General features: G+C 39.9%; 1 protein-coding gene across 11 annotated transcripts in view; it reads right to left on the bottom strand.

The window, feature by feature from the left end:
* Nucleotides 1-26,917, bottom strand: part of EML1 (EMAP like 1) — a 164,475-nt gene that overhangs the window by 51,013 nt on the left and 86,545 nt on the right. For all 11 annotated transcript variants that reach the window (XM_072986650.2, XM_072986646.2, XM_020814210.3 and 8 more), the window contains exons 2-3: nt 8,783-8,965; nt 3,284-3,416 (exon numbers count right to left, since the gene is read on the bottom strand). In XM_072986650.2, the coding sequence (XP_072842751.2) occupies nt 3,284-3,416; nt 8,783-8,965 (316 nt within the window). The remainder of the gene's footprint in view (nt 1-3,283; nt 3,417-8,782; nt 8,966-26,917) is intronic.

Raw genomic sequence — 26,917 nt, 5'->3', positions numbered from 1 at the left:
CAATCTGGAAACGGGGGTTATGAAAAATAATTGTGAAAACATGTGTTAAGGACATAGCAAGCAAAGGTGTACTTCTTTCATGTGAAAAAAGCCCCACAGGATTAAAATTGTACCTTTCTGAGGAGTTATTTAAATCAGGATTTAGATCAATTTGATGGAAATCAAGTACATACACACACAATATATATAAGTCAAATCCACCCCAAACAATGTCTATTAGCCACAATGTGGTAAACATTCTTAAAGTTGTCTCATTACACACTTGATCTCAGTTGTTTTTGTTTTACCATTCTACAGCAAAATAATTAAATGACTGTAACTTGAAGAAACTTCCAAGCTGCCATTCACAGAAAACTTGGAACATGCCAACTATTTTATTGGTATTCCTTTAAAACACAGCAATGTATCCCGACAGATAAATTTCCAGGTGGCTGATGAAAGCACTGTACTGGTTCAATCTAAGGTTAAAATGCTCAGTCAGAACCAACGGTTTTTAAAAAATCATAGGACAGGACATTAATACCTGGAAGGTGCTTCTCTGCTCATTTATTCAAGTAAGTGATTTGGAAGCTCACTCACTCTCACTCTCTGCATACCAGTACAGTGGTGCTTCGCTTAACGAGCGCACCATTGAACGACGAATCCGCATAGTGACACGTTTTTTGCGATCGCTAATGCGATCGCATTGCGATGTTTTGGATAGGGAAAACATCACATTGCGATGATCGGTAAGCGTTTTGCTTACTGATCTTCGCATTACGATGTTAGGGAAACAGCTGATCGGTGGTTCCAAAATGGCCGCCGGGTGCAGAAAATAGCCACCCGCAGCGTTTTTGCGCCCTGCTCTCGCTTACCGAGGTGGCGAAAATGGCGGCCAGATGGGGAATCTTCGCTTAGCGGTGAGTTTTCCCCCCATAGGAACGCATTAAACTCCGTTTAATGCGTTCCTATGGGGTTTTCCTTTCCGTATAGTGATGTTTCCGGATAGCGACGTTAATCCTGGAATGGATTAATGTTGCTATGCGGGGCACCACTGTATATGATATCATCTACAAGAGGAGCTAGCTGTCATTCAGACACCTGGTCTACATTGCTCCCCCCCATGTATCTTAGGATAGCAAGCCTGTGTAGCCTTGGGCAAGCTGCACTGTCCCAGGATGCCCCCAAAACCAGGCAATGGCAAACTACTTCTGAGTACTTTCTACCTAGAAAACCCTGAAGAGTTGCCTTAATCAGATGGTACATGATTATTATTATGTTACAGATATTAACTAGCCCCTCTGGTTTACAAAGTGGCTTTCTCCTAATACATTCAGGGTGTTTGAATATCTAGGCTAGGGATGAGTAGATCTGGTGGGTCAGGGAACCAAATTCTTGCCCCTAAACCCCAAGATGGTCCGGAAATATCAACCCACCCCCAAAATTAAAAATCAAAACAAGGACTATTAAAATATCCATATCTAGCTTTGATTTTGGAACTGTGAAGGTCTGGCCTAGATAAGCCTCCTCCAACCTAAGTTATATTTCAATATATTCTTTCCCCTCCAAGTTTCATGGGGGCCACAAAAGTAGAATTGGAGACTGCTGGTGGCCTAAGGGCTTCACTGTGTCCATCCTTGATCTAAGCTATGTACACTAATCTTGGTGCTAAGAACCAATGATCAGCTAGTCTTGCAACATGTTATAATAACACATACCACATACACACTAGCTATGCTAATCGACAAGACAGTCAGAGATAGAGTCAGAGATAGAACTCATAGCAGCATAATAACTGATGTGATCTCTCAGTCCTTAACACTCATGGAAAGACTAATCCTGTTTTTACAGATAAAACACAGCTCCTTTCTCCCATTTTCTGTCACAGGAAACACTGGTATCGCTGCGGGTATATGCATATTCCTTTGTGTTGGCAAGTACCTAGAAACCTGTGGAGAACCACATGTGCTTCCTTTCCATCAGGTGCAATAGCTGCAGAACACTGCAGGTTTGCCTTCTGGTTAATTAACACACTGTGTACTAATATTAAACAACATTATGAATTTCGTTTTTCATCACACTTACACTAGCTGGCAAACATGGAATTTTTAAAATATGTGCATCTCATGCAATTTTCTTTGTATATTTTCTGTATATGTGCCTCTAATATAACTGTACTTCTTCAATACATATACTGTATATTTTGTTAACAGTTTTTAGAATTCTGACAACTGCAGAACCTGAAAAATATGTCAGTATTCAAAAGAGTTCTAGTTCGTTTAAAAGATCATGCATCTTCCCTCCAGTCAGCTAAGTCTTTTTATTTCTTCTTTCCTTATCCTGCCCCATCTTGGTATTTTTTTTCTTAAATTCATTGTATTAATTAATATAGTAATTGTATTTTAATGATTATATATATATTATATTGATTTTTATGTTGTAAGCCGCCCTGAGTAGACATGGTCTAGAGGGGCGGGGTATAAATTTAATAAATAAATAAATAAATAAATCCAGATTTGGCAAGTTCTTTGAACATTTTACTCTTCTCTCTAAAGCAAAAATATAATATAAAGTGACTTGACACAGGAGATAAAAGAATGCCATTCAAATACATGCTCTTCATAAAAGAATCCCAGATGAATGCACTGGGCAGAAACTAGGCAGGAACAAAGACAAATATGTAATGAACTGTGGGGCTTGTTTTCTAATAGAACCTATAATAAATGAAAGCAATGACTTTCAGAAAATCTTAATATGGCATCAGTAAGGAGGAAGGATAGTGCTTAGGAGAATGCTTTTATTTGAATTAGAGTTTCACTGACTCTTATCATAAATGAAAATAAGGGAGCTGCACAAAATTACAGTAATGGAAGAAGAGCCATATTTATATACAGTGTAGCAACAGGAAGCAAATGTATTACAGCTATTTAGCTGTAATGTAACATCTTCCAAGCATCTTTTATAACTTCTTTTAGCAAAACAAAGAGACTCAATTTCTGAACAGATCATAAAATCCTTAAGCAGCCATTTCCAGCTCTTAACTTCAAATCACAGGGACAAGAAAATAACAGCCTAATTACATGCTCCTTCAGAATTTCTTCCAACAAATTAATCTTAATTAATTAAACTAGGGTGAATAAAGTTGAAGAAATTTATACATTCCCAACTGTAACATAGTTTAATTATCTAGAAATTTATTCTTAAAGTTATAAATCAGAGAGCAAACATTACTCAAAGGAGCAATTCTAGAAACTAGAAGTAGATAATGTACACTCACACATACAAGTGAGGAAAATGTCAATACCTTTTTGCTGCTGGTGATACAATTTCTTTTCGGGTTCCTGATGGGGAAGGTAGAGACCCACTGGGTTTCTTTGGTAAAACAGTACCATTATTAACAGTAGTCTTTAAAGGCAGTGTTTGTACAAGGGGTCTTGCTACAGAGCAAAGAAAAGATAAAATTAGAACTGAGTAGTACAAATTCAGGATAATGTCTGAACAAAAAGATATAGATAGCCTGCAAATTTACATGTATCAATTCACTAATGATTTACAAATGAAGGTTATTTCAACAATGGATATAAGAAGAAGAAAAATTCTTATGAAATAAGGCAATTCAAAGTAATATCCTACTGGCTCTGGGAGCAGATAGCTGGAACAGAAATGTCCTCACTGCAGATCAGAAAGGAGTCAGTAGCTAGCCTCCATTTAAGTGATGCACTGCACTTCACTGATTTTGAAGTAAGGCCATCTCAAGTTGAAGCAGTCAGCCCCCAGCACTTGTCCTCAAACACCAATATGTGGCACTGCTCCCTGCTTTTGCATGCTGAGTATCCAGGGAGTAGCAGGTGGCTGAATGCTTTATCATGGAACACCCACCCCTCCTTCAGAGTCCAAAGCAACAACAATATAACATACAAAGACAATCCAGCATTTACAAACAGGTACAAGGCAATATTGGACTCCTGTAGAACTGCTTTCTGCGTTGCTTTTCAGAAATGGAGCAATCTGAACTACATTCTTCAATAAAAATATTAACAGGCAAAACATTTGATAGTACTCATCAATATTTCATGACTGAGTAATTAGCAGTTCTGAGAATCCCTAGCAGCTTGTTACCATTTTAAAGAGTATGTCTATAATGTTTATAAGCATTCACCGATTACTGCAAATTTTTAAAAACACTCTGGATGTTTTGAAATAGTTCAGTTTCAACCTACTTTCAGAGAAGCTCTGAACCATCATCCTTATCAGCCAATTTATTCAAAAGAACAATCCTGTTCTTCAAGAATCTATATTACTTTGGTATTGCAGAGCCTGAAGACAAGCTAAAACCTGCATAACAAGTTTTTCTTGAGGACAGCACATGGTACAAAACCATTTAATCAATCTTTACATTTGTATCCCAGAGCAACTAGATAAACAGAAAATAGATGTTAAAATTTAGATTATGCCACTCACACCTTGTACTACAGATACTGTGTTAAAATAAGTACTCCTTCTCTATTGGCAGATGGAGTACTTTAGGTCTAATCTTTCCACTACAACAAAAAGAACAAATCTACCTAGCTATTAACACATAACAGTGAGCCCAAGATGGAAAATAACCAGTTAAAAAAGTCTCCTACAATGGATTATCTCTCTCCCTTTTTGTAACAGTGTTACATTTCAAAAGTAACATAAGAAATGGTAACAGCATTAGGCGATCAGGTGTAACAAATACAGTATATTCTACTATAGTAATATTATTTTTAAAGATATGTTTTAGGCATGTTTAGAGACAGATTACACAGCTGAATTTTCTGCATTTGGGGAAAATGCAGGTTGTTAGCACACTGAGTGTAAAATTTCCAGTTTTATGCCTTTCTCTCTTAAACAATACAGTGTATGAAAGGCGAGTGAGCTGCATAGATTTATCCATAATAATCAGTGATAGTTGTGGGGAAAAGATGTAAGAGATCAGTGGCAAAACTACCAACTGTGTTGGGCTTACAAAACAGATTAGGGATTCTGTTCGTGTACCACCCACCGTGCTGTGTACCAACAGTCACCCTGCTTGAGCTGACGGAGGTAGTCTCAGACCTGGTGTTGAAGACTCCCAGGCTGTTGGTGCTGGGGGACCTCAACATCCATGCCGAGGCTGCCTTGACTGGGGCGGCTCAGGACTTCATGGCCACCATGACAACCATAGGGCTGTCTCAATGTGTCATTGGCCCGACACATGAGAAGGGCCATACTTTGGACCTGGTTTTCTCAACGGGACTGGAAGATGGTGGTTTGGATGTGGAGGGGCTGGTCGTGACCCCATTGTCATGGTCAGACCACTTCCTGGTCAAATTGAGTCTATTAGCTGCTTCTTCCCTCTGGAAGGGTGGGGGATCTATTAAGATGATCCGCCCTCGGAGACTAATGGATCTGGATGGTTTCCTGAACACTCTGGGGGATTATCCGTCTGATATGGTTGGCGTTCCTGTTGAAGGTCACCCTATGGAATAGGGAGATGACCTGGGCGGTTGACATGATTGCACTTAAGCGCCCTCTCCCTGTACGCAGAACCCTGACAGCTCCTTGGTATACTTTTGAACTGCGGGCGATGAAGCGAGAGGGGAGACGGCTGGAGCGCAGGTGGAGGAAGTCCCGCTGGGAGTCTGATCGAACACAACTTAGAGCCCATTATTGGGCCTATTTCGTGGCAATACGGCTGGCGAAACAGCAGTATTTCTTGAACCGTATTGACTCCTCTGAATGTCGTCCAGTAGAACTGTTTCGGGTGGTCCGGGATCTTCTTCGACTGGCAAATCCAGTGGAGGTCCTGGACTGCTCATCAGCTCGCTGTGTTAAGTTTGCCATTCATTTTAAGAGGGAAATCGCTTAGATTCCCAATTGGTTGGACTCCACCGTTACTGCAAAATCAGAGGATGTGTCCAGTGTGCCATGCTTAGGTCAAATATTAATGGATGAGTTTCAACTGTTGAGACCTGAGGATGTGGACAGGGTGCTTGGATCTGTCTGTTCTACTACCACTCCACTTGACCCTTGCCCATCTTGGCTAATTGGAAGATCTGCCAGGGGGGTTCGCACTTGGGTCCAGGAGGCCGTGAGCGCCTCTTTGAGAGAGGGAGTGGTCCCTACCGCCTTGAAAGAGGTGGTAATTCGACCACTTCTTAAAAAGCCTAACCTGGCCCCAAGGCTGATGATTAACTACCGACCAGTGGCAAACCTCCCTTATTTGGGCAAAGTGTTGGAGCGGGTTGTGGCCGGGCAACCCCCAGCGCTGCTGGATGAAACGGATTTCCTGGATCCATTTCAATCGGGTTTCAGGCAGGTTTTGGCACGGAGACTGCCTTGGTCGCCCTGTACGATGACCTTTGCTGGAAGAGAGACAGGGAGAGTGACCCTGTTGATACTCCTGGACCTCTCAGCGGCTTTTGACACCATCGACCATGGTGTCCTTCTGGATAGGCTGGCTGGGTTGGGAGTTGTGGGCACTGCTTTACGGTGGTTCCGTTCCTTCCTGGCTGACCGTGTCCAGAGTGTGGTGTTGGGGAACAGCTGCTCTGTCCCATGTCCTTTATGTCATGGGGTTCCTCATACACTCGATACTGTCCCCCATGCTGTTTAACATCTACATGGAACCGCTGGGAGAGGTCATCAGGAGGTTTGGGCTGAGGAGTCAGCAATATGCTGACGACACTCAGCTCTACCTCTCGTTTTCCACTAATCCAGGTGAGGCGGTTTCTGTGCTGAACTCGTGTCTGGAGCTGATAATGGACTGGATGAAGGTTAATAAATTGAAACTCAATCTAGACAAGACGGAAGTGCTGTTAATGGGTGCTTTGCCGGACAGGCTAAAGGGCCATTTTCCTGCCCTGAATGGGGTTACACTCCCCCTAAGGGACAGGGTCCACAGCCTGGGGGTGCTCCTGGACCCCAGTCTAACTCTGGAAGCCCAGGTGGACTCGGTAGCCAGGGGCACCTTCCTTCAGCTGTGGAAATTGTACCAGCTACAGCCCTACCTGGACGAGCGGAGTCTCAAGACAGTTACACACACACTGGTAACATCTCGTATAGATTATTGCAATGCACTCTACGTGGGGCTGCCTTTGAAGACGGTCCGGCGACTGCAGCTAGTCCAGAATCGAGCTGCACGGCTGTTGAGTGTGGGGCTGCTAGGGGACATATCAAGTCAATTCTGGTTAAATTACATTGGCTACCAGTTGCTGCCCAGGCCCAGTTCAAAGTGCTTGTTTTGACATATAAAGCCCTAAACGGCTTGTGCCCTGGATACCTGAAAGATTGCCTCCTTCCATATGAGCCTACCCAGCAGTTAAGATCTAGCCAGGGAGCCCTTTTGAAAGAGCCATCCCTCAAGGAGGTAAGAGGGATGGCTTGTATACAAAGGGCCTTTTCGGCAGCTGCCCCCAGACTATGAAATGCCCTCTCGACTGAGATTTGTCTGGCGCTGACGCTGATGACATTTCGGCGCCAGGTCAAAACCTTCCTGTTCCAGAAAGCTCTTAATTGAAATATCAACTGTGGGTCCTGATGGCAGTTTTTAGAGTTCCTATTTTAATTGTATTTTAATTGTATTATCTTTTTATTGTATTTTAATTGCATTTTAATTGTTGTAAGCCACCCAGAGACCTTTGGGTAGAGTGGGCGGCATATAAATAAATAAATAAATAAATAAATAAATAAATAAATAAATAAATAAATAAATAAATAAATAAATAAATAAATAAACTTTACAGTTTGTTTCATATCATGCTTTAAGGATAGCTTTCACCATTTTAGCACTCCCCAGATTCATTAAGATTTACAATTTAAAGTGTTTTCTATTAATGTATCAATATCTGCCTTGAATCCTAACTACCAAAGTAAGGTTTAGGCCCTGATTTCTTTCAGTCTTTGGAGCTGTATACAACAAACTTAATCCTACCTGGAACTTAGTCTGTTCAGCTCAAACATAGTGTTTTGCACTGAGTGGCCTGGTTTGGCCACAGAGTAAACATTCAGATTGCCAATGATCAGTTAACTAGCTCATTTCCTGCTAAATTCACTGGATTCTAAACTTATTAGATGTTAAACTGAACAGATGCTTAATGCACATAATATGCATGGAATGTAATCTAATGAGATTTCTTGAGTAAGGGATTCTCCTATATGATCTATTCAGAAATATTTACTTTCAGAAGACATATCCTAAAATATATCCTGGGTTTTCAGGAGAGTAAAAAGTTTGTTCCACATCCTTCTAGCTATAAAAAAGGATACAGAATATAATCAATCTTCAATATAATCATAATCCTAAATACAAAATTTCCTTTACATGAAATGCTTAGCAAATATTCTTCCCCATACGCTATAGGGCTATGTCCAATAGCTCAGAAAAATAAACGCTTTCCTAGTCCGTGCATGTTAAACATTTCCAAGTCAAATTACCTGTTCGATTACTATACAACACAGAGAGAAGGTTAGAACATAAAGTGTCTTCAGGCGAGCGATAGATAGATAGATAGATAGATAGATAGATAGATAGATAGATAGATAGATAGATAGATAGATAGATAGATAGATAGATAGATAGATAGATAGATAGATAGATAGATAGATAGATAGATAGATAGATAGATAGATAGATAGATAGATAGATAGATAGACAGACAGACAGATAGATAGATAGATAGATAGATAGATAGATAGACAGACAGACAGACAGATAGATAGATAGATAGATGATAGATAAAATTGGCCTACATTTAACAGTACTATGCAAGTTTAAATAATATTTGAAAATCAGTACCTTTGGTAGGTCCTTTTTTGTTCTGCATGGCCTGTTGCTCCTCAGTAATATTCAAGCGCCTAACTACATCTGCCAGAGCTGATTTGAGCAGCTGGATGTCATCTTCCTGCATCTGAACACGTTGCTCCAATGAAGCAATGCGGTCTGTCACCTCCATGCTACTTGCAGCAGAAGCACTGTCATCTAAATATATATATATATATTAAAAACATGAGATGTTATGCTGCAAAGTTGTGAAGCTACATAAAAAGACTGGTACGACTTTCTTCACTAGACAGAATACTTTGCATAGTATTATAAATTTTAGCAGTGTGTTAAAATAAAAGCTGAGTTAGAATACACTCCTCACTCTACACAAAACCAGTCTCACTGGTTGGAATCATGTGTTTGCATGAAGTCTGCATAACTTGCTACAGTTAACTGCAGCTTTAAAAACAAATCAAACCAAATAAAGAAAAGGAGGTATGGGGGAAAGAATGAAGAATATAGGAAACATAATCATAAGGCTAAACATATACGTTAATGCAATCTGAACATATGTCCAAAAAACTGTTCATCTGGAGTTGCTGTCAATAAATAATTCATCTGGAGTTGCTGTCAATAAAATAAATATTCACATGTAGTATTAAGACCCTCTCTGCCCATTGATTGACGGCATATGTTTACTCTTTACAGCCTTGAAATATAAGTCTTTTGGTAATGTTAAGATATCCTTAAATCCAATCATGCTGACCATCAGTTAAATTCCAAAATTCAGGAGTGCAGCTTAAAAGTACAGACATAGTTACAACTTATTCTAATACAGAATTAATTTGCTGGAATACATCCAACTGAAAATGCACCACTATTTCTATTCCTTCATTATATAATTCAAAGAAGCATGATGTGTGCTGCAGTGACAGATATTAGCCACTTTAGCTGAAGTGGCTAATTTCTTTTTAAATAAATAATAAAAAAGAGGCAGCCCTATGTCTGCAACACCAGTCTTTCCTGAAAAAATTACAGTGGTGCCTTGACTTACGAATGTCTCGACCTACGACCATTTCAAGTTACAACCAGCTCCGGCAGCAAAATTTTGGTTACGAACAGAAAAAGGCAGGGGAAAAAGGCGGGAAATTCAAATTTCTAACTATAGGTGGTGACGAGGCTGCTTCTTTATAGCTCTTTCGCCCCAGCCGTTAGAGATTGTGTGATCGGAGGTGGCTTTGGACTCCTTCTGCTTCTGAGTGAGCATGTATGTGTGTTTACAGGGAGGCTTCGGGCTGCCTGGTAAGGTAAGGTGCTGTTTTCTGCTTTTTAAAAACTGTTCTGGGTGTTTTTCAAGCATGGTTTTGAGCTGAGGGGGGTTATGTTTCTGTGCTGTGATGGGTCTTGGGGGGTTGTTTGTTTTTCGGGGGCTTTTCCCCCATTTCCGAAGGGTCTTGGGAAGGGTTGTTACTTTCTGGAATGTTTTTTCCCATTTCCGAAGGGTCTTGGGGGGCTTGTTGGTTGGTTGGTTCCCCCCCCCATTTCCGATGGTCTTGGGGGGTTTGGTTGCTTTTGGGGTTTTCCCCCATTTCCAATGGGTCCTGCATGCTTCCCTTGCTTTTTCCTTTGTTTTCTTTGCATTTCCAACCTGCCCCCTTTGTTCTCTGTGCACTTCCGATCTGCTCCATTTGTTTTTCTGTGCATTTCCAATGGGTCTTGAACGCTTGATTGCTTTTCTCCCTTCCCCACTTCAGCCAGAAGTGATTAATTGCATTTCCAATGAGTCTTGTAGTGATTTTGGGTGTGTGTGTGTGACTTTTTTTTCTTCAGCTGGAATGGATTAATTGCATTTCAATGCATTCCTATGGGAAATGGTGCTTCGACTTACGACCATTTCGAGTTACATCTATCTTCTGGAACGGATTATGGTCATAAGTCGAGGCACCACGGTAGTTTTTGATCTAAAGGGATTTTAGATATTAAAGCTAAGGCAGATTTCCATTGGTTAATATAACTGGGTTCTTTTGAAAATTGTGGCAGTTCCTCCATTTTGGTGGGAAAAAGAGACGGAGACCTTTTTAAAACATTCTCAACACCAACTTTATAAACTTGTGGTGTTTCAACTGTGACACCAACAGGATCAAAACATGACAGGTGCGGTAACTGTCCATAACTGCATAACATTGATTGTTCCTGTGATCGGGGATTGTTCATTGTGGGGCTGGACCAAACTGCTCGCAATCCGTAATATTCCGCAGGGGAGCGCTCCACATCGCACAGACAGTTCCACAACATGGATGACGAGCCCAGTTGCCTTCTTTTGGTGGAGTGTTGTATGTTACATCTGGGTGAATTACTTTCTCCCCGCGTCCTTGTCCCTGTGTGAAGACAATCACCGTCCATTCCTGTGTTTCAAATGAGGTTTCTCCTTCTCTCCTCGTCTCAGGGTCAGGCTGCAAACCTCCAACATTTAAATTTGGAAAGTCTTTCAACGAGTCCCGCACTTTCTCATATTCCTCACTCCCTCTTTTCCCTTCTGGTTTTATCTCCTTTCCATCTATCTCTTGTCTGCCCCTGAACCTCCTCTCTCCTTCTTTTATACCTTCCTCCCATATTGAGAGTTTTTGCTCCTCCCCTTTTCTTCCTTCTACTTCCTCCACTAAACAAAACTCTATGCTTCGTTTCTCCTCTACCAGAGGTCCCCCTGTATTCTCTATCTCACGCTTACTGATTTCTCTTTCCTCCTTTGAAGACTCTATCAGTGAGGACAGCTCACTTGCCATCAGCTTGCCTTCACATTAACATGTATTGCTTCGTCCAGTAATTCTTTGTTCCCTCCATTCTCATTTCAATAGCATCAAATGTAGTGCTTAATACCAGTAACAGGCATTTATAGAATATGATAGTTTGTTTCAATTTCTCTGAAGATGCAATGAACGGCTGAAATCCTCGACTTCAGCTACATAGGTGCAACCTGATGTTAACACCCAGAGTAGCTAGAACAGTACCAAGGCAGAAGTGCTATCCATGAAGCACTTCTGCCAGCACATTGATCAACAGTTGCAGTGGAAATTGTGCAACTGATTGTTCAATCAAATTGTGCAATTTCTTACTGCCTTAATATTTTTGTTGTTGTTTAGTCGTTAAGTCGTGTCCGACTCTTTGTGACCCCATGGACCTGAGCACGCCAGGCCCTCCCATCTTCCACTGCCTCACGGAGTTTCGTCAAATTCATGTTGGTAGCTTTGGTGACTTGATCCAACCATCTCATCCTCTGTCGTCCCCTTCTCCTCCTGCCTTCACACTTTCCCAACATCAGGGTCTTTTCCAAGGAGTCTTCTCTTTTCTTCAGATGGCCAAAGTATTGGATAGCTTCAGGATCTGTCCTTCCAGTGAGCACTCAGGGTTGATTTCCTTCAGAATGGATAAGTTTGTTCTCCTTGCAGTCCAGGGGACTCTCAAGAGTTTCCTCCAGCACCACAATTCAAACACCTGGCAAATTTAAATGAGTGTAGCATTATATTATCTCTGCACAGAAAGGATTTCAGCAAATGGTTTTAAACCAGCAGAGAGCTGAGACATGCAAGACTGACAGTCTCCATATGGATAATAAAAGTTGTTCTAATTAAAAATATGCTGTATCACTCGAGGCAGATGTTATACCTTACTAGTCTCAAGCCCTCCTCCTCAGATGAACAGGACCTGAAGGTTTCAGCCTAGCCAGAGGAGACAGGTACAGATTCTCAGCTGTGGGCAGGGGAAAAAGCCCTCTACTCTAGAGAACACCAACAGCTCAAGGTGTTGTAAAGCAAAGGCAGAGTCAGCAGAAGCTCCCAGTGAGAAGGTCCAACAACTGCAGTCAGAGTAGATGCTGCTAAAGTGAGGAGGGGGTGCAGATCAATGAGTATGCAGAGCTTTCTGAATCTGAGATTCTTTGCTGGAAAGAGCAAGCATTGCTACTGGATTTCTTGCACCCTGACTTGACTCATCTTCAGCACTATTTGTTGCTTGCTACCCTGCAAGTGGCTGGCTTTTGGGCTTTGATTCTTCTGCTCGCCTCCTGAACTGATCATGAACACTTGGCTTTTCAACTTGTCTGTTTGGCAGGCAGCAGCCTGAAGATAACTGTAGATCATATGAACTGCAATGTTGAAAATGGGAAACAATTCCTGATGTGGTCCAATTAGTTGGTCTAATTAATCAGACTGTTTAAACATGGTTATAAATAAAAAAAGAAATGCTGTCCATAGCATTAAAATCTTTTAAATCCCAAAATCAGGTTTGAAGCTACTTTGGCAGCTGACCTGAAATGTTCATTGTACAGACACAAGATCCATGCTGATCTAATAATCTGTTCTTCAGCTCAGCTGGAAGCAACATTAATTCGCATGCAGGACAGACAATACCATCTAAGTCTTGATTTAAAACATCATAAATACAACAAATTCAACTTGGCAAGTAGCCTACTAAACATGGCTTCAAAAAGTTGTAATCAATATTTTCCACTTTTCTAAAAGATTTTAACAAGAACACCAACAATGTGTCTAAAATATGCGTAAGAGCTGTACTGCCACTGATTGTGGGACCTGTATTTATGCCATTGTTAAAATTTATTTAATTTTATTAAAAACTTCTTTTCCCCACTTTTTTCCTTAAAAAGGACCCAAGACGGCTTACATCAGGAGAAATAAAAGAAAAACTGAAAGATAATATTTAAAACTGAAAACATATACAATATTTAAAGCTAAAACAGTAAGTATAAAAATCTTTAAAAGGAACAAATAAATAGTACTCTGAGAAATTGTAAACACAAGTAGTACTAAAGACCCAGAGCAGTAATGCATAACAATCCATCTGAAAGTCACACTCTGGCAGCCAGTCACTGAGGGAAAGCTTGGCTGAGGAGAAACGTCTTTGCTTGTTTGTGGAAGGACAGCAAAGATGGGGCCAGTCTAACGTCCTGTGAGATGGAGTTCCAAGGTCTGTGAGCAGAAACAGAGAAGCCCCTCTCCTGTGTCCCCATCAAACCCACCTGTGAAGGTGGTAGGACCAAGAGAAAGGCCTCTCCTGATGATATTAACACCCAAGTGAGCTCATTTTTTAGACTGTTTATGTTTTTCTTTTCTACAACAAAAGCAACCTATAGAAAAATTAATCTATCACATCCTATAGACATAAATTACTTAATATGAAATATCAAAGCCATATACAGTAATTTAAATCAGAACCCTAGTCAAATACAGTAGGAACACAACAGCAAAAACCTACATAATGAATAATTTGTCAGCTTGGGCCTCTTCCCTCAAATTGCTCAAAATGGCCAAGAAAAATTAAAAACTGGAGGAAACTATCAGAAAACTAGCATAAAAATTATCTTACTACAGAGGTGAAGGTAAACTTCTGGGAAGTTCCTTGCCGGTGTAATCCAGGAACTTTATAGGCTGTAGAGATGAAAGTCTGGTGGGCACTGCCTCCATCCCATGTATTTCTTTTCATTGTGCCACCATAAACTGTGATGGCATATCTGGACACACCAGCATATCAGTATAAGGGGGAAAAGACAGGACTACAATGGCAAAATTTTGTTTATTATTTAAGAAGTTTTTACGTTGCCCTTCAGCCAAAAATACACTGAGAATTACTTACACAACAAAGCGTGCTGCCTATATATGACCTCAAAGCACTTAAAACACTCCCTGGGCAGTTTACAATTTAATTATGCAAATTACATGTTGCCTGTCCCACAGCAAGCTGAGTAATGTACTCAATTTACCAACCTTGGAAGGATGGAAGACTAAGTTAACCTTAAGCCTGCTACGTGAACCTGTTGAGATCAAACTCATGTCATGAGCAGAGCTTTGACTGCATTACTGCAATTTAAACACTGCACCACAAGGCTTCTCATGGCTTACACGAGATCATAACAAACAAAAGAGTTCCTGCCTGCAGGTTTAATATCTAAAAAGGAGATGGCATTGATATATGAGAAAAAGGCATAATCAATTGCCAGCCCCTAAAATTACAAAGTTCCAGTTAATAACAATCTTGAAGGGAAACAGTTGGATGAAAAGAAGAACCCAATAGAGCTGATAGGCCTCATAGAATCTATAACACCATGCTATCACCTAACAGCTGCACATTAAGACAGTGACATAAAGAGAGTAAAACAGAGCCATGAAAAACAATGATGTAAAATGCTACAATACTATTTCAACAGTTTTTCTTTTATTTCTCCTTTTGTTCATATTGTTCATCTTCAGTTTCCTCTTTGTACATTCTTTCTTTTTTTAGAATTGTACACATCAGTTTCCCCTAGAAAGACTAAATTTGCAACTGGAGCCATGCATGCACTGCAATAAATTAAATTCAATGTGCCAAAAATGCAGTTTTTGATACTCTAATGCAACTTACTAGGCTAAGCAACAGGCTTTCAGGCACTATCAACGAAGATATACTGTTGAACTATCCAAAAAGGTTGAGGGAAGTGCTTTATGGGCATTCTGCTCCTATCCTACAAGTCCCAAAGGAAGTGCTCCAGAACATAATGTGGCATAACAAGCTTCTTTATGTATCTGTGAAGATTCTCAGTCATCCAGGTGAGTTTATCTGGAAGTTGAGTCATAGCAACTGGACTTCTTTCTTGTTCGTTCATTTAGTCGTTTAGTCGTGTCCGACTCTTCGTGACCCCATGGACCAAAGCACGACAGGCCCTCCTATCTTCCACTGCTTCCCGTAGTAGTATCAATTTCATGTTGGTTGCTTCGATGACACTGTCCACCCATCTCATCCTCTGTCGTCCCCTTCTCCTCTTGCCGTCACACTTTCCTAACATCAAGGTCTTTTCCAAGGAGTCTTCTCTTCTCATGAGATGGCCAAAGTATTGGAGCCTCAGCTTCAGGATCTGTCCTTCCAGTGAGCACTCAGGCTTGATTTCCTTTAGAATTGATAGGTTTGTTCTCCTTGCAGTCCAGGGGACTCTCAAGAGCCTCCTCCAGCACCACAATTCAAAGGCATCAATTCTTCGGTGGTCTGCTTTCTTTATGGTCCAGCTCTCACTTCCATACATCACGACAGGAAAAACCATAGCTTTGACTATTCGGACTTTTGTTGGCAAGGTGATGTCTCTGCTTTTTAAGATGCTGTCAAGATTTGTCATCGCTTTCCTCCCAAGAAGCAGGCGTCTTTTAATTTCGTGGCTGCTGTCTCCATCTGCAGTGATCATGGAGCCCAAGAAAGTAAAATCTGTCACTGCCTCCATATCTTCCCCTTCAATTTCCCAGGAGGTGATGGAACCAGTGGCCATGATCTTAGTTTTTTTGATGTTGAGTTTCAGGCCGTTTCTTGCACTCTCCTCTTTCAACCTCATTAAAAGTTTCTTTAATTCCTCCTCACTTTCTGCCAGCAGAGTGGTATCATCTGGAGGTTGTTGATATTTCTTCCGGCAATCTTAATTCCGGCTTGGGATTCCTCCAGTCCAGCCTTCCGCATGATGTATTCTGCATGTAAGTTAAATAAGCCATGGGACAATATACAGCCTAGTTGTACTCCTTTCCCAATTTTGAACCAATCAGTTGTTCCATATCCACTTCTAACTGTTGCTTCTTGTCCCACATATAAATTTCTCAGGAGATAAATAAGGTGTTGAGGCACTCCCATTTCTTTAAGGACTTGCCATAGTTTGCTGTGGTCCACACAGTCAAAAGCTTTCTTGTCAATCTTTCTTGTTAGGTTGAAGCATTTTGCTACTCATCCAATAGCTTCTTCAGTCTACTTGGATGAGTAGCGAAATGCTTCAACAGAAAGAAGTCCAGTTGCCATGACTCAGCTTCTGGATATGTTTCTTCATGATGTTCAGCATCTACATGAACATTGCAGGATTATAGGCATTACAACAGCCCTTAAGAGAACTTCAGCTCCCATAAGCACCACACCCAGGCATACAAATACACTGGTGTGCTGAGAACAGTTTCTCTACAGAAGTGATCTGATTCCTGCAGAACAAATGAAAAACATGTGTTCCTATGTTGGTTGAACATCTCAAAAAGGCAACAGAGTACTTAGACAAATAAACTGCTGTTCTTTCTTTCTTTCTTTCTTTCTTTCTTTCTTTCTTTCTTTCTTTCTTTCTTTCTTTCTTTCTTTCTTTCTTCATATCAAAGCATTGCACAATTTAAAATTAAGGACAAACTGTATAGGAAATATAAAGTTCAAACAAATTTAAAATGTTAAAATGATTAGACTATTTTTGACCAGAGACAGGCTACTTCAATAGCATTATCTTGGCAATTTACTAGATATTCTTGAGTACAAGTGGTGGGGCATAAATTGCATGCCCATAACTTTTGCACTGATTGAATTTCTACATTCACAGAAAATTTGTCCTGTATTCAGTTAGCTTCGTTTTACTTTATTATTCTTTTCCCTTCCTATTTCACTTCCAAGTTTATTCCATGTTTATCAGATAGTCCAGCAGGAATCTTGTCTTTGTGGGAGACACTGTTGTACTAGTCAAAAGCTCAGCTTGGATATATTTCATAAGCATCTCTTAGGGTCAAGCTAAACTAGATGTCAAAGGAAATGCGTATTTTCTCCAATTAACCTATTGCCCTTCCCTATGGATAAATGCCTCAGGAAGCAAGCTTACAAGTTAAAGTCCAATTTACTTGCCAATGACCATTCACAAAACAAAGCCTACTAAATGCAAGATACAGTGGTGAGAAACATCATCACTATGTCAACCAGTCACCTTTTATTACCTGAGGATGAACTTCTTCTAAATACATGTTAAATATATAATTTATTCTGACCCTTACAATATTTTGAGTCTATCTCATTGTTGATACAGATATCTAAAAATGAAGGTTTAAACATATTTATATGATTTTAAAAATAATAAAAGAAAGCACATTTAAAGGGATACTAATGGAAGCTCCTCCCCACCCTCATTCCACATAGAGGTTTTGGGGAGGAAATTTTAGTTGGGAATCAAGAGTGAGATGAAAATGTTATAGAACTCTAAAAACTGCAATCCTAAACCTGGCACTCCCCCTGGTACTGAATAAAATTCTTTAAAGGAATATTAAAACATATGTTTCATATCACTCATAGTCTTACTTGCAGTTTAACTAGGTGTTCTGTGGACCAGAATCTTAAATTGGTAGCTGAAAGAATGAAACTTAGAGGTTGTACAGTGACACAGAAAGCAAAAGTAAAAATACAGCTACTTCTGAATGGTGGTAATAAACTAAATGAAGTGGGGGAAGATAGCAAGGTGACCGCTAATGTCCCTTGATTTACAGATAAATCGATGACTGGTTCCCAAGGAAGAAAGAAGTATGAAAAGGAAAATACCAACTTTTCCTCTGGCTGTACAAGGTGGCCATATACCATCCTGCTGTGATACTTAAGTCACAAGTGATTTAAAATAAGTCATCACTGAGTATCATGTCCTCTGACCCTAATACAACTTTGGGCCTCTCCCCCATTGCTGATATACACACATTTTTTTAAGAAAATGCAAGTCTAAATATACTCGTGTCAGATTTTAAAGCAATTAATAATACTAGATAGAAGTGTGTAGCATTTATCAAAAGGGTGTCAAGAGATAAGAGTCACTTTATTTCTAATACTTGGAGACCAGCTTTCTTAGCGTCCTGCCCAGAGTATGACACTGTTAGAAGAAAATCCTGTTCTTCAGGAAAAGCATGTTAGTATATACGTATGCCTCTGCACAAAGGACTTTAGATTTTCAGCAGAGCACAGAAATTATATTTTTGGACTACACCAGCTAGGACAGGTATCTGTGGGATTCAGGGAGCAACATTCCAAAAAAGAGCACTATCTACAAATTCTAATCATCAGCAAATGTGGGAAGTATGACAGGGAAGCTCAATAGAACACAAATTAATTGTAAAAGATGTGTGTTTTGTTTACAATATAATTTTGAATAGACGTTGGTGCATACCCTTTCCAAGTGCAAATCAATGTACACAAAATAAAGATGGCTGCTTTGTATTTGTATTAGAAATGAAGTGCAGCACCACAGCACTTACTGGACTCCATGCAGTGCAGGGATCCACCTGCAGCGCAGAGGCACTAATCCAGGAAGAGCTGGCTGCATGGGGAGGTGGGGAGGGGTTACACCACTCTTCATTATTACAAGAGGAATGTAACCTGCATTTTCATTATTACAAGAGGAATGTAACCTGCATTTCAAGAAACCTTGTAGCTGGGTTTTTGAAAGACTTACTAACAGCAAGACATGCAGCACTCTACATCTGTCTTGCTATTATTGTTGTTGTTGTTGTTGTTGTTGTTGTTGTTGTTGTTGTTGTTGTTGTTGTTTGTTTGTTTGTTTGTTTGTTTGTTTGTTTGTTTGTTTGTTTGTTTGTTTTATATGCCACCTTTCTCCCAATAAGAGGAGCCAAGGCATTTATAATACACTACTAAAAAGGGATAGAATTAAAAACATAATTAAGTTAAACATGAAAAAAAATTAAACTATATGCTAATTAAAATACAATTCAATAATTAAAAGCAAGAAAACATTTAAAACTGTCTTAACTCTGAGAAGGCATTCAGAGGTTCAATCATGATTGTTAAAAGCCTGCCTAAAGAGATGGGTCTTCAGATGTCAGCGGAAGGATAAAAGGGAGGGGGGCCAGCCTGATATCCTGAGAAAGAGCATTCCATAACCTGGGAGCTGCCACAGAGAAGACCCTCTCCTATGTCCTAATCAGCCATGCCTGTTCTGGCAATGGGACCAATAGGAGGGCCTCTTCTGATTATCTTAAATGCCGAGAAGGTTTATATGGGGAGATATGGTCCTTCTGATAGTCTGGACCCAGGTTTGCTACTTTCCTATGCTACAAACTTAAATAAAGTATTTACTTATTTGATTTCTTAATTCGATTAATTAATATAATACCAATAAAATGTAATTTTTTAAAAAATACAGAATCACACAGAATTGCTAAATCTCTTCAGTCTAAATCTAAAGAGATGGTGAATTGTGCAGTTTCAATTATTTTTACTCAATATATATATATATATATTCCAGTGGGAATATCAACTGCATCATATTGAACCAGAAACTTGAATATAAAGGCTTAATAAGGTAAAGGTTCCCCTTGACAATTTTTGTCCAGTCGTGTTCGACTCTAGGGGGCGGTGCTCATCCCCGTTTCCAAGCCGTAGAGCCAGTGTTTTGTCCAAAGACAATCTTCCGTGATCACATGGCCAGTGCGACTTAGACACGGAACGCTGTTACCTTCCCACCGAGGTGGTCCCTATTGATCTACTTGCATTTGCTTTCGAACCGCTAGGTTGGCGGGAGCTGGGACAAGCGACGGGAGCTCACTCCGTCACGTGGATTCGATCTTACGACTGCTTGGTCTTCTGACCCTGCAGCACAGGCTTCTGCGGTTTAGCCTGCAGCGCCACCACGTCCCCAAAGGCATAATAAAGAATAATTAGTATTTTTAAAACTCATTGACGATCAGACAAAATCTGGCTTCCAAGGATCCAATACTTTAAACATTTTATTCATAACTGAAATACTTCTTTTTGTTATCAGGCTCTCTAGTGAACACTGACTTCTGTATTAAATTCCCACACATACTGATGTGCGATATTAGCCTACAGAACTCACAACAAAATTAATTTTAATGTTTTAAGAATTATTTTAATATATGCTATTTTATATTGTCTTTTAAAATGTTTTTAATGTTTTTAAGTTTTAATGTTGTACGCCGCCCAGAAGCCACTGGCAATGGTGCAGCTAAAAATATTGTAAATAAATAAAATAAAGAAATAAATAAAAGCATGTTCGTTTCAGAAAGCTACAATGAACTTTGAACATAATACTGTCAATACATAGGGATGACTTAGAACGGCAAGATCAGTCTTTTAGTGGAGGAACAATGGTGCCATGCACTGTTTCTGCAACACTTTATAGGCAGAAAAGCTATTTCCATAGCTGGAGAGGAAGTGCTGGCTGCAGGCAATATTTGCCTCCTCCCAAAATTGCTAATCATTCAAGCAGTATCAAAACACACATGAGGATTTTAGATAATTATACAAAACAAAGAGTCACAAAATGTGAAGAAGTCAAATTTAAGCAAGTAAAAATTCAACAAATTTCAGTGGGATAATTAGGGACCTATAATTCTTCTCCAACCACCAATGCTGAGGAGGCTGAAATTGACCAATTCTATGAAGACTTACAACACGTTCTAGAACTGACACCAAAGAAAGATGTTCTCCTCATTATAGGGGACTAGAATGCTAAAGAGTCAAGAGATAGAAGGAACAACAGGAAAGTTTGGGCTTGGAGTTCAAAACAAAGCAGGGCAAAGGCTAATAAAGTTTTGTGACGAGAACAAGCTGGTAATCACAAACACTCTTTTCCCACAACACAAGAGGCGACTCTACACATGGAAATCACCAGATGGGCAATATCGAAATCAGATTGATTATATTCTCTGCAGCCAAAGATGGAGCAGCAAAAACAAAACCTGGAGCTGATTGTGGCTCTAATCATCAGCTTCGTATAGCAAAACTCAAGCTTAAATTGAAGAAAGTAGGAAAAACCACTGGGCTAGTCAGGTATAAACCACATCCCTTATGAATATATTCTTCACTGTGGAATCTGTTCCTCTCTGTGGAAGTGAAGAACAGATTTAAGGAACTAGATTTTGTAGACAGAGTACCTGAAAAGCTATGGATGGAGGCTTGTAACATTGTACAGGAGGCAGCAACAAAAACCACCCCAAAGAAAAGGAAATGCAAGAAAGCAAAGTGGCTGTGCAACGAAGCCTTACAAATAGCAGAGAAGAGAAGGGAAACAAAACGCCAGGGAAATTTACAGAAAATTGAATGCAGACTTCCAAAGAATAGCAAGGAGAGACAAGAGGGCCTTCTTAAATGAACAATGCAAAGATAAAGAGGAAAATAATAGAAAGGGAAAAACCAGAGCTCTGTTCAATAAAACTGGAGATATTAAAGGAACATTTTGTGCAAAGATGGACATGATAAAGGACAAAACGGTAGGGACCTACAAAAGCAGAAGACATCAAGAAGAGGTGGCTAGAATACATCGAGGAATTATACCAGAAAGATCTGGATGTCCCAGACAACCCAGATAGTGTGGTTGCTGACCTAGAGCCAGACATCCTGGAGAGTGAAGTCAAGTGGGTCTTAGAATGCATGGCTAACAAGGCCAGTGCAGGTGATGGCACTCTAGTGGAACTATTTAAAATCTTAAAAGATGATGCTGTTAAGGCACTACACTAAATAGCATAGGCATCATTCAGTCTTGAGAGACTATGGTAACGTGCTCAGCATCGAGGAGTGTCCTCTCCAAAGCATGAAGCCTGGGTGAAGTAATATGGAGGATAGGCAGATCTCCAAGCAGCAGATCTCCCCTCTCCGCGTTGCTGAAATGGTCCAATGGAAAAGCAAGAGCCAATACAACTGGGTTCCAGCAACGTCGCAGGAGTTGGCAGAATGACACAAACTGCCTTCGGGACTCCAGCTCCGGATTTTGCCTCTAGGTTAACTCCTGAAGCCTTGTCCATGAGTGGATATAGCCACAAGGCAGTGGAGGTTTGAAATCCGAGTTTTCCTTCTCCTAGATGGGCTGCCTTCCATGGCTGATGAGCCCCACCTACCCGGCCTGCTCTCTAATAGTGCGGAAGTATGATCCAACCCTTAAAACTTTCCTGACTCCCAGGTGTATGCAATTCTAATTGGCTTTCCTATTTACCATATTAGGGTCAGAGATAGAATCAGAGAATTTGAGAATTGACACTCTCATTTAAAGCAGAAATCCCCACCCCATAGGCCCCACTCCCTAGGCCATGCACTGGGGGAGACCAAAAGAAAGCCCAGCCCCCCCCCCCAAAAAACACTCCTCAACAAAATGTCCATGCAAACATATCTGGCCTTCAGCCTCAGCCCAGCTTCCCAGGGAAAAGGGCCCAGGGTCCTGGGATATCCTCATTTAAAGCAGAAAGCCCCACCCCCTAGGCCACACGGTGGGGGAGACCAAAAGAAAGCCCAGCAAAAATAAACTCCTCAGCAATACATTCACTATGCCAGCAAGTTTGGGAAACTCAGCAATGGCCAGAGGATTGGAAAAGATCAGTCTACATTCCAATCCCAAAGAAGGGCAGTGCCTAAGAATGCTCCAACTACTGTAAAATTGTACTCATTTCACACACTAGCAAGGTTATGCTCAAAATGACCTAACGACTAAACAACAACATAATTCTTCCCATTACAGTCAACAATACTTAAAAGTGGTTTACTTTGAGTTCAGCATGTATATGGAATGTTATTCTTAGCACCAAACTAAATGTAATTGCAGACACATAACTTGAAGCTTTCTGCTCAATTTTTGTTCTTTAATGAGGGCCTTTGAGGACTCTCAATTTTTATCAGGATAATTTTTATTTTATGGAGAGAGATAATATTAACTCCTCCTCCTACACGTTCCTGAGGAATTCAATTTCTCAACTGTTAGCTGATACCACTGTGGTAACTGGGGAAAAGTAGTTTTTGTCACAATCACATGATGGAGGAATGCATTAAATCCTTTACTGCAGTCCTTGGTTTGTTTTTTTCAAATTCTCTTGACTTCTGCATCAACTCTCTTTTTCTAGATACACAGAAACACACACGTGTCAGATGCAACTTCAGACAATGATTTTCATGTCATGTCCAGTTTGAACATTCATGCAAAGATTTTCAGGAGAGGCAGACAACACACAGCCCCAAGATTCGTTTTGCAACCTACAGCCCCCACCCCACTGCTGTATTTTGATGGAAGAAAAGGAATTCTCCTTTAAAATAATGAAAAAATGTTCATTTTAAAGTTTGATTTCCACTTGGTTACTAAAATTTGAGGGTGTAGTGGTAGTGCAACCCATAACAGATTCTGGCAAAGGAAAACTGGCCTGTAAGTCTCTTGAAGTTATCCACCCAGATTTACAAGAATGTATTATTTATTAATCTTACTAATAAATCTTTCCATTCAAAATGAAACAAATCTGACAGTATCTACCAACAATACAGCAGGCAATGACAACAGGTTTATGTCATGTGTAGGCAGTAAACCTCTTCATCCAGGAAGATATTTCCTATCAAAATAATTATTTGCGTATGGAGATGAAATTCAGATTTTTCCTCAAACAAGTTTTGTGAAAGTCACCAGCTTATGAATTTGACTTCACATTCTTCTACTACTTTAAGAATCTCTGCTGTATAGTTCAGTGGGACTGGTGTTTAAATTAATATTCACTTTGTAACATTAACAGCCCTGCAATAAAATAATTTTTGTTTGTACTAGGTTTACAAGATATCTCCAGGCCAAAGCTCAAAATTGTTTAAGGAGGGAATAGGAATACTGTACTGTGCCCCCATGGTTCTCATTAAACTGCATCACCCAACACCCATAGTCCAAAGCAAGAAAAGATGGGAGACGGTCCAATATCTAGTGTGCCACATTGTCCACATCTGCAATCTAATTTCCAAGATCTAATTTTTCACAATGTAAACAAAAGCACAGTCATTATTATTTTTAACATCTCCTTTTTCAAGATGAAGATGTGACAGTAGAAATCCACTGATGTTGTGTTTTTTTTTAAGGTTCCAACAATGTTCATATTTTGTAGTTTGACAGCAAGGTCAACAGATTTACTAGCTTATTTGCCTATCCTGACACTAGACTGGCTTCAACAGATCCCAGTGTCTGGTGAACTACATAGCAGTTGCTTCAGTTTTCCTGATGGAAATATGCATGTTTCATGCTGGAACTGATTCATGTCTTTCTGTCATTTACTATCCTGAACATACCTGGTATTTTCCCAGACAATATTCTCACCATAAGAAGAGCTTGCCTTGTCAAAGAAATAAAGCATTCAGCCATTCATTATAGAGTGTTAGGGACTCTGCAGCTTGAACCAGACACAATTTGGCATGAGACTGACCTAATTTAAAGAGCTAAATGAGACAGTGTACTCAAATCTCAGAGACCTTTTGGCGAAAGAAAGAGAGAGAGAAAGAAAGAGAGAGGGGGAGAGAGGGGGGAGAGAAAGGGAGAGGGAGAGGGAGAGGGAGAGGGGGAGAGGGAGAGAGAGAGAGAGAGAGAGAGAGAGAGAGAGAAAGAAAGAAAGAAAGAAAGAAAGAAAGAAAGAAAGAAAGAAAGAAAGAAAGAAAGAAAGAAAGAAAGAAAGAAAGAAAGAAAGAAAGAAAGAAAGAAAGGAAGGAAGGAAGGAAGGAAGGAAGGAAATATGCAACATCAGTCTTTGGGCAAATAGTACACAAGTTTTGGATTAACCCGTATGGATTTCTAAACTTGTTTGGTCAACAAAAGATAAGTACTTATTATATCCTAGGCTCCAGCTGCTTCCAGCTTTCCCACAGTCTCTAGATTTGAATTAAAATCCAGCTACTCAAGGTGGTCATGTTCCCTATTTTACAAAGAGCAGATCTCTATTTACAAGGTTGTCAGTGTGATTTAAAGTTAAAGAACCTTATGAAGGGAAAGTAAAGGGAGTAAAGCTGCCATTTGTGGTCATGCGCTATTGCTATTCGGCAATTTGTAAGTAACCACTATAATCTCTAGCTCTAGCTATGTCCTGACAGAAAACATTCCAGACAAAAGTTTTCAAGACTCAATTCTGCTGGTACCAAGGTTTCGAAGCACTGCTTATTTCTGGTTTGTCTAAAAACTTGATTTTCTTGGGATCTTTATGGCATTTGCTATACCATTGCTATTTGTACTATAACTATACATTTGACTATAGTAACATTTCAATAAATAAGGTATTTTATGGAATTGGTACTTATTGAGAGAAAAATGAAGATATGATAACCTGAAGTTGGGGGACAGAAAGGACAAAATTCTCCTCCACTTCTGATCTGCTTGGAGGTATTCACATCCCCACCTCTGTTAGATCACATTTCTTATACACAAAATACAGATATTTACTTCAACTGTAATGAGTATCATGTGCCAACTGAATGACAGAAAATGTGGCACATATGTATTTTAATGAATTCATAATAGCCTTTTGTTAAAATTTGCTCTTTGATTTCTCTATGCTTAAATTCTTCACCTTCTGCTTCATTATAGAAAAAATTAGCATAGATCTATTCCAGACACCTGTTTCTCCCTTCTTATCACTTTCTGTCTTGCCATACTCTCATTATCATTTCAGTTATTCACTTCCAGCACTTGCTCCAGTTTGTCAATACAGTCAGAGGTAGAGAACCCTGAGGCACTAAGATGAAAGCTTCTTGGATTCTTGGATCTTCTTGCCATGGTCAGGAGGAAAAGAAATATGACCTGTGAGTCACTCAGGATCCAAAATATTCACCCAGCAGCTCATCATCCATTGTTACAAGGACACTCTGAGAGTGAGTGAAAGTAACAGCAAGGAGATGAATACTTTCCTGGAATTACAAATTCATCTCTGAGTGAGACCCAAACAACTTCCATTTTGTCACCAACCAGCTGAAGAAATAATCCTATCACTCTTGTCCTCAGACTGTATATTTTGCCAAAAAAAATCTGTCAAAGTACATGTACAGAACTGGTATTATGGATCAATTTCTGTACACAGGCCAACAGAAACATCCTCAGGTGAAGTGATGCGTGTATGAGAAAATCTTGCTATGTCTATTCATGCCAAGATCTGCTCTTTCAAAAATACAAAATAGGCATCTCCCTCCCCCAAAAGGCCAGGGGTGGCTTATTTACAATGCAACAAAAATGTGTTGGAGGAGAAGATATAAGTCTTTAGCTACATAATCTGAACACCTTTACACTACTGTACAGGTTATTTTTTAAAAAGCAACACCCTTTCACTAATGTATATTTTTCAGAAAGCAAGAATGAGATGAAACTATCCTTGAATCATAACATCATTCATATACCTCCACTGATAGGATGAGAAGTTATTGCCGATTTCATTCAATGAACACAAAGGAGTATGAAGGAGAATCTAAGCAAGAAAAGAAGCGAGAATACCATAGCAGGAAATAAGAAAGGCATGTTTGGAAACCAGTAAAATACAGTCTAGGGAGCCTTTGAACATAGCAATTGTAGCTCATGGCTCAATCCCTCATTTGACTGTGAACTAGATGCAGTAATGATCTGATTCA

Source organism: Pogona vitticeps, chromosome 1, assembly GCF_051106095.1.
Source record: "Pogona vitticeps strain Pit_001003342236 chromosome 1, PviZW2.1, whole genome shotgun sequence".
In the NCBI taxonomy this organism is placed as follows: domain Eukaryota; kingdom Metazoa; phylum Chordata; class Lepidosauria; order Squamata; family Agamidae; genus Pogona; species Pogona vitticeps.
Note: the sequence above shows the minus strand (reverse complement) of the source record. Positions and strands in the feature narration are given on the sequence as shown.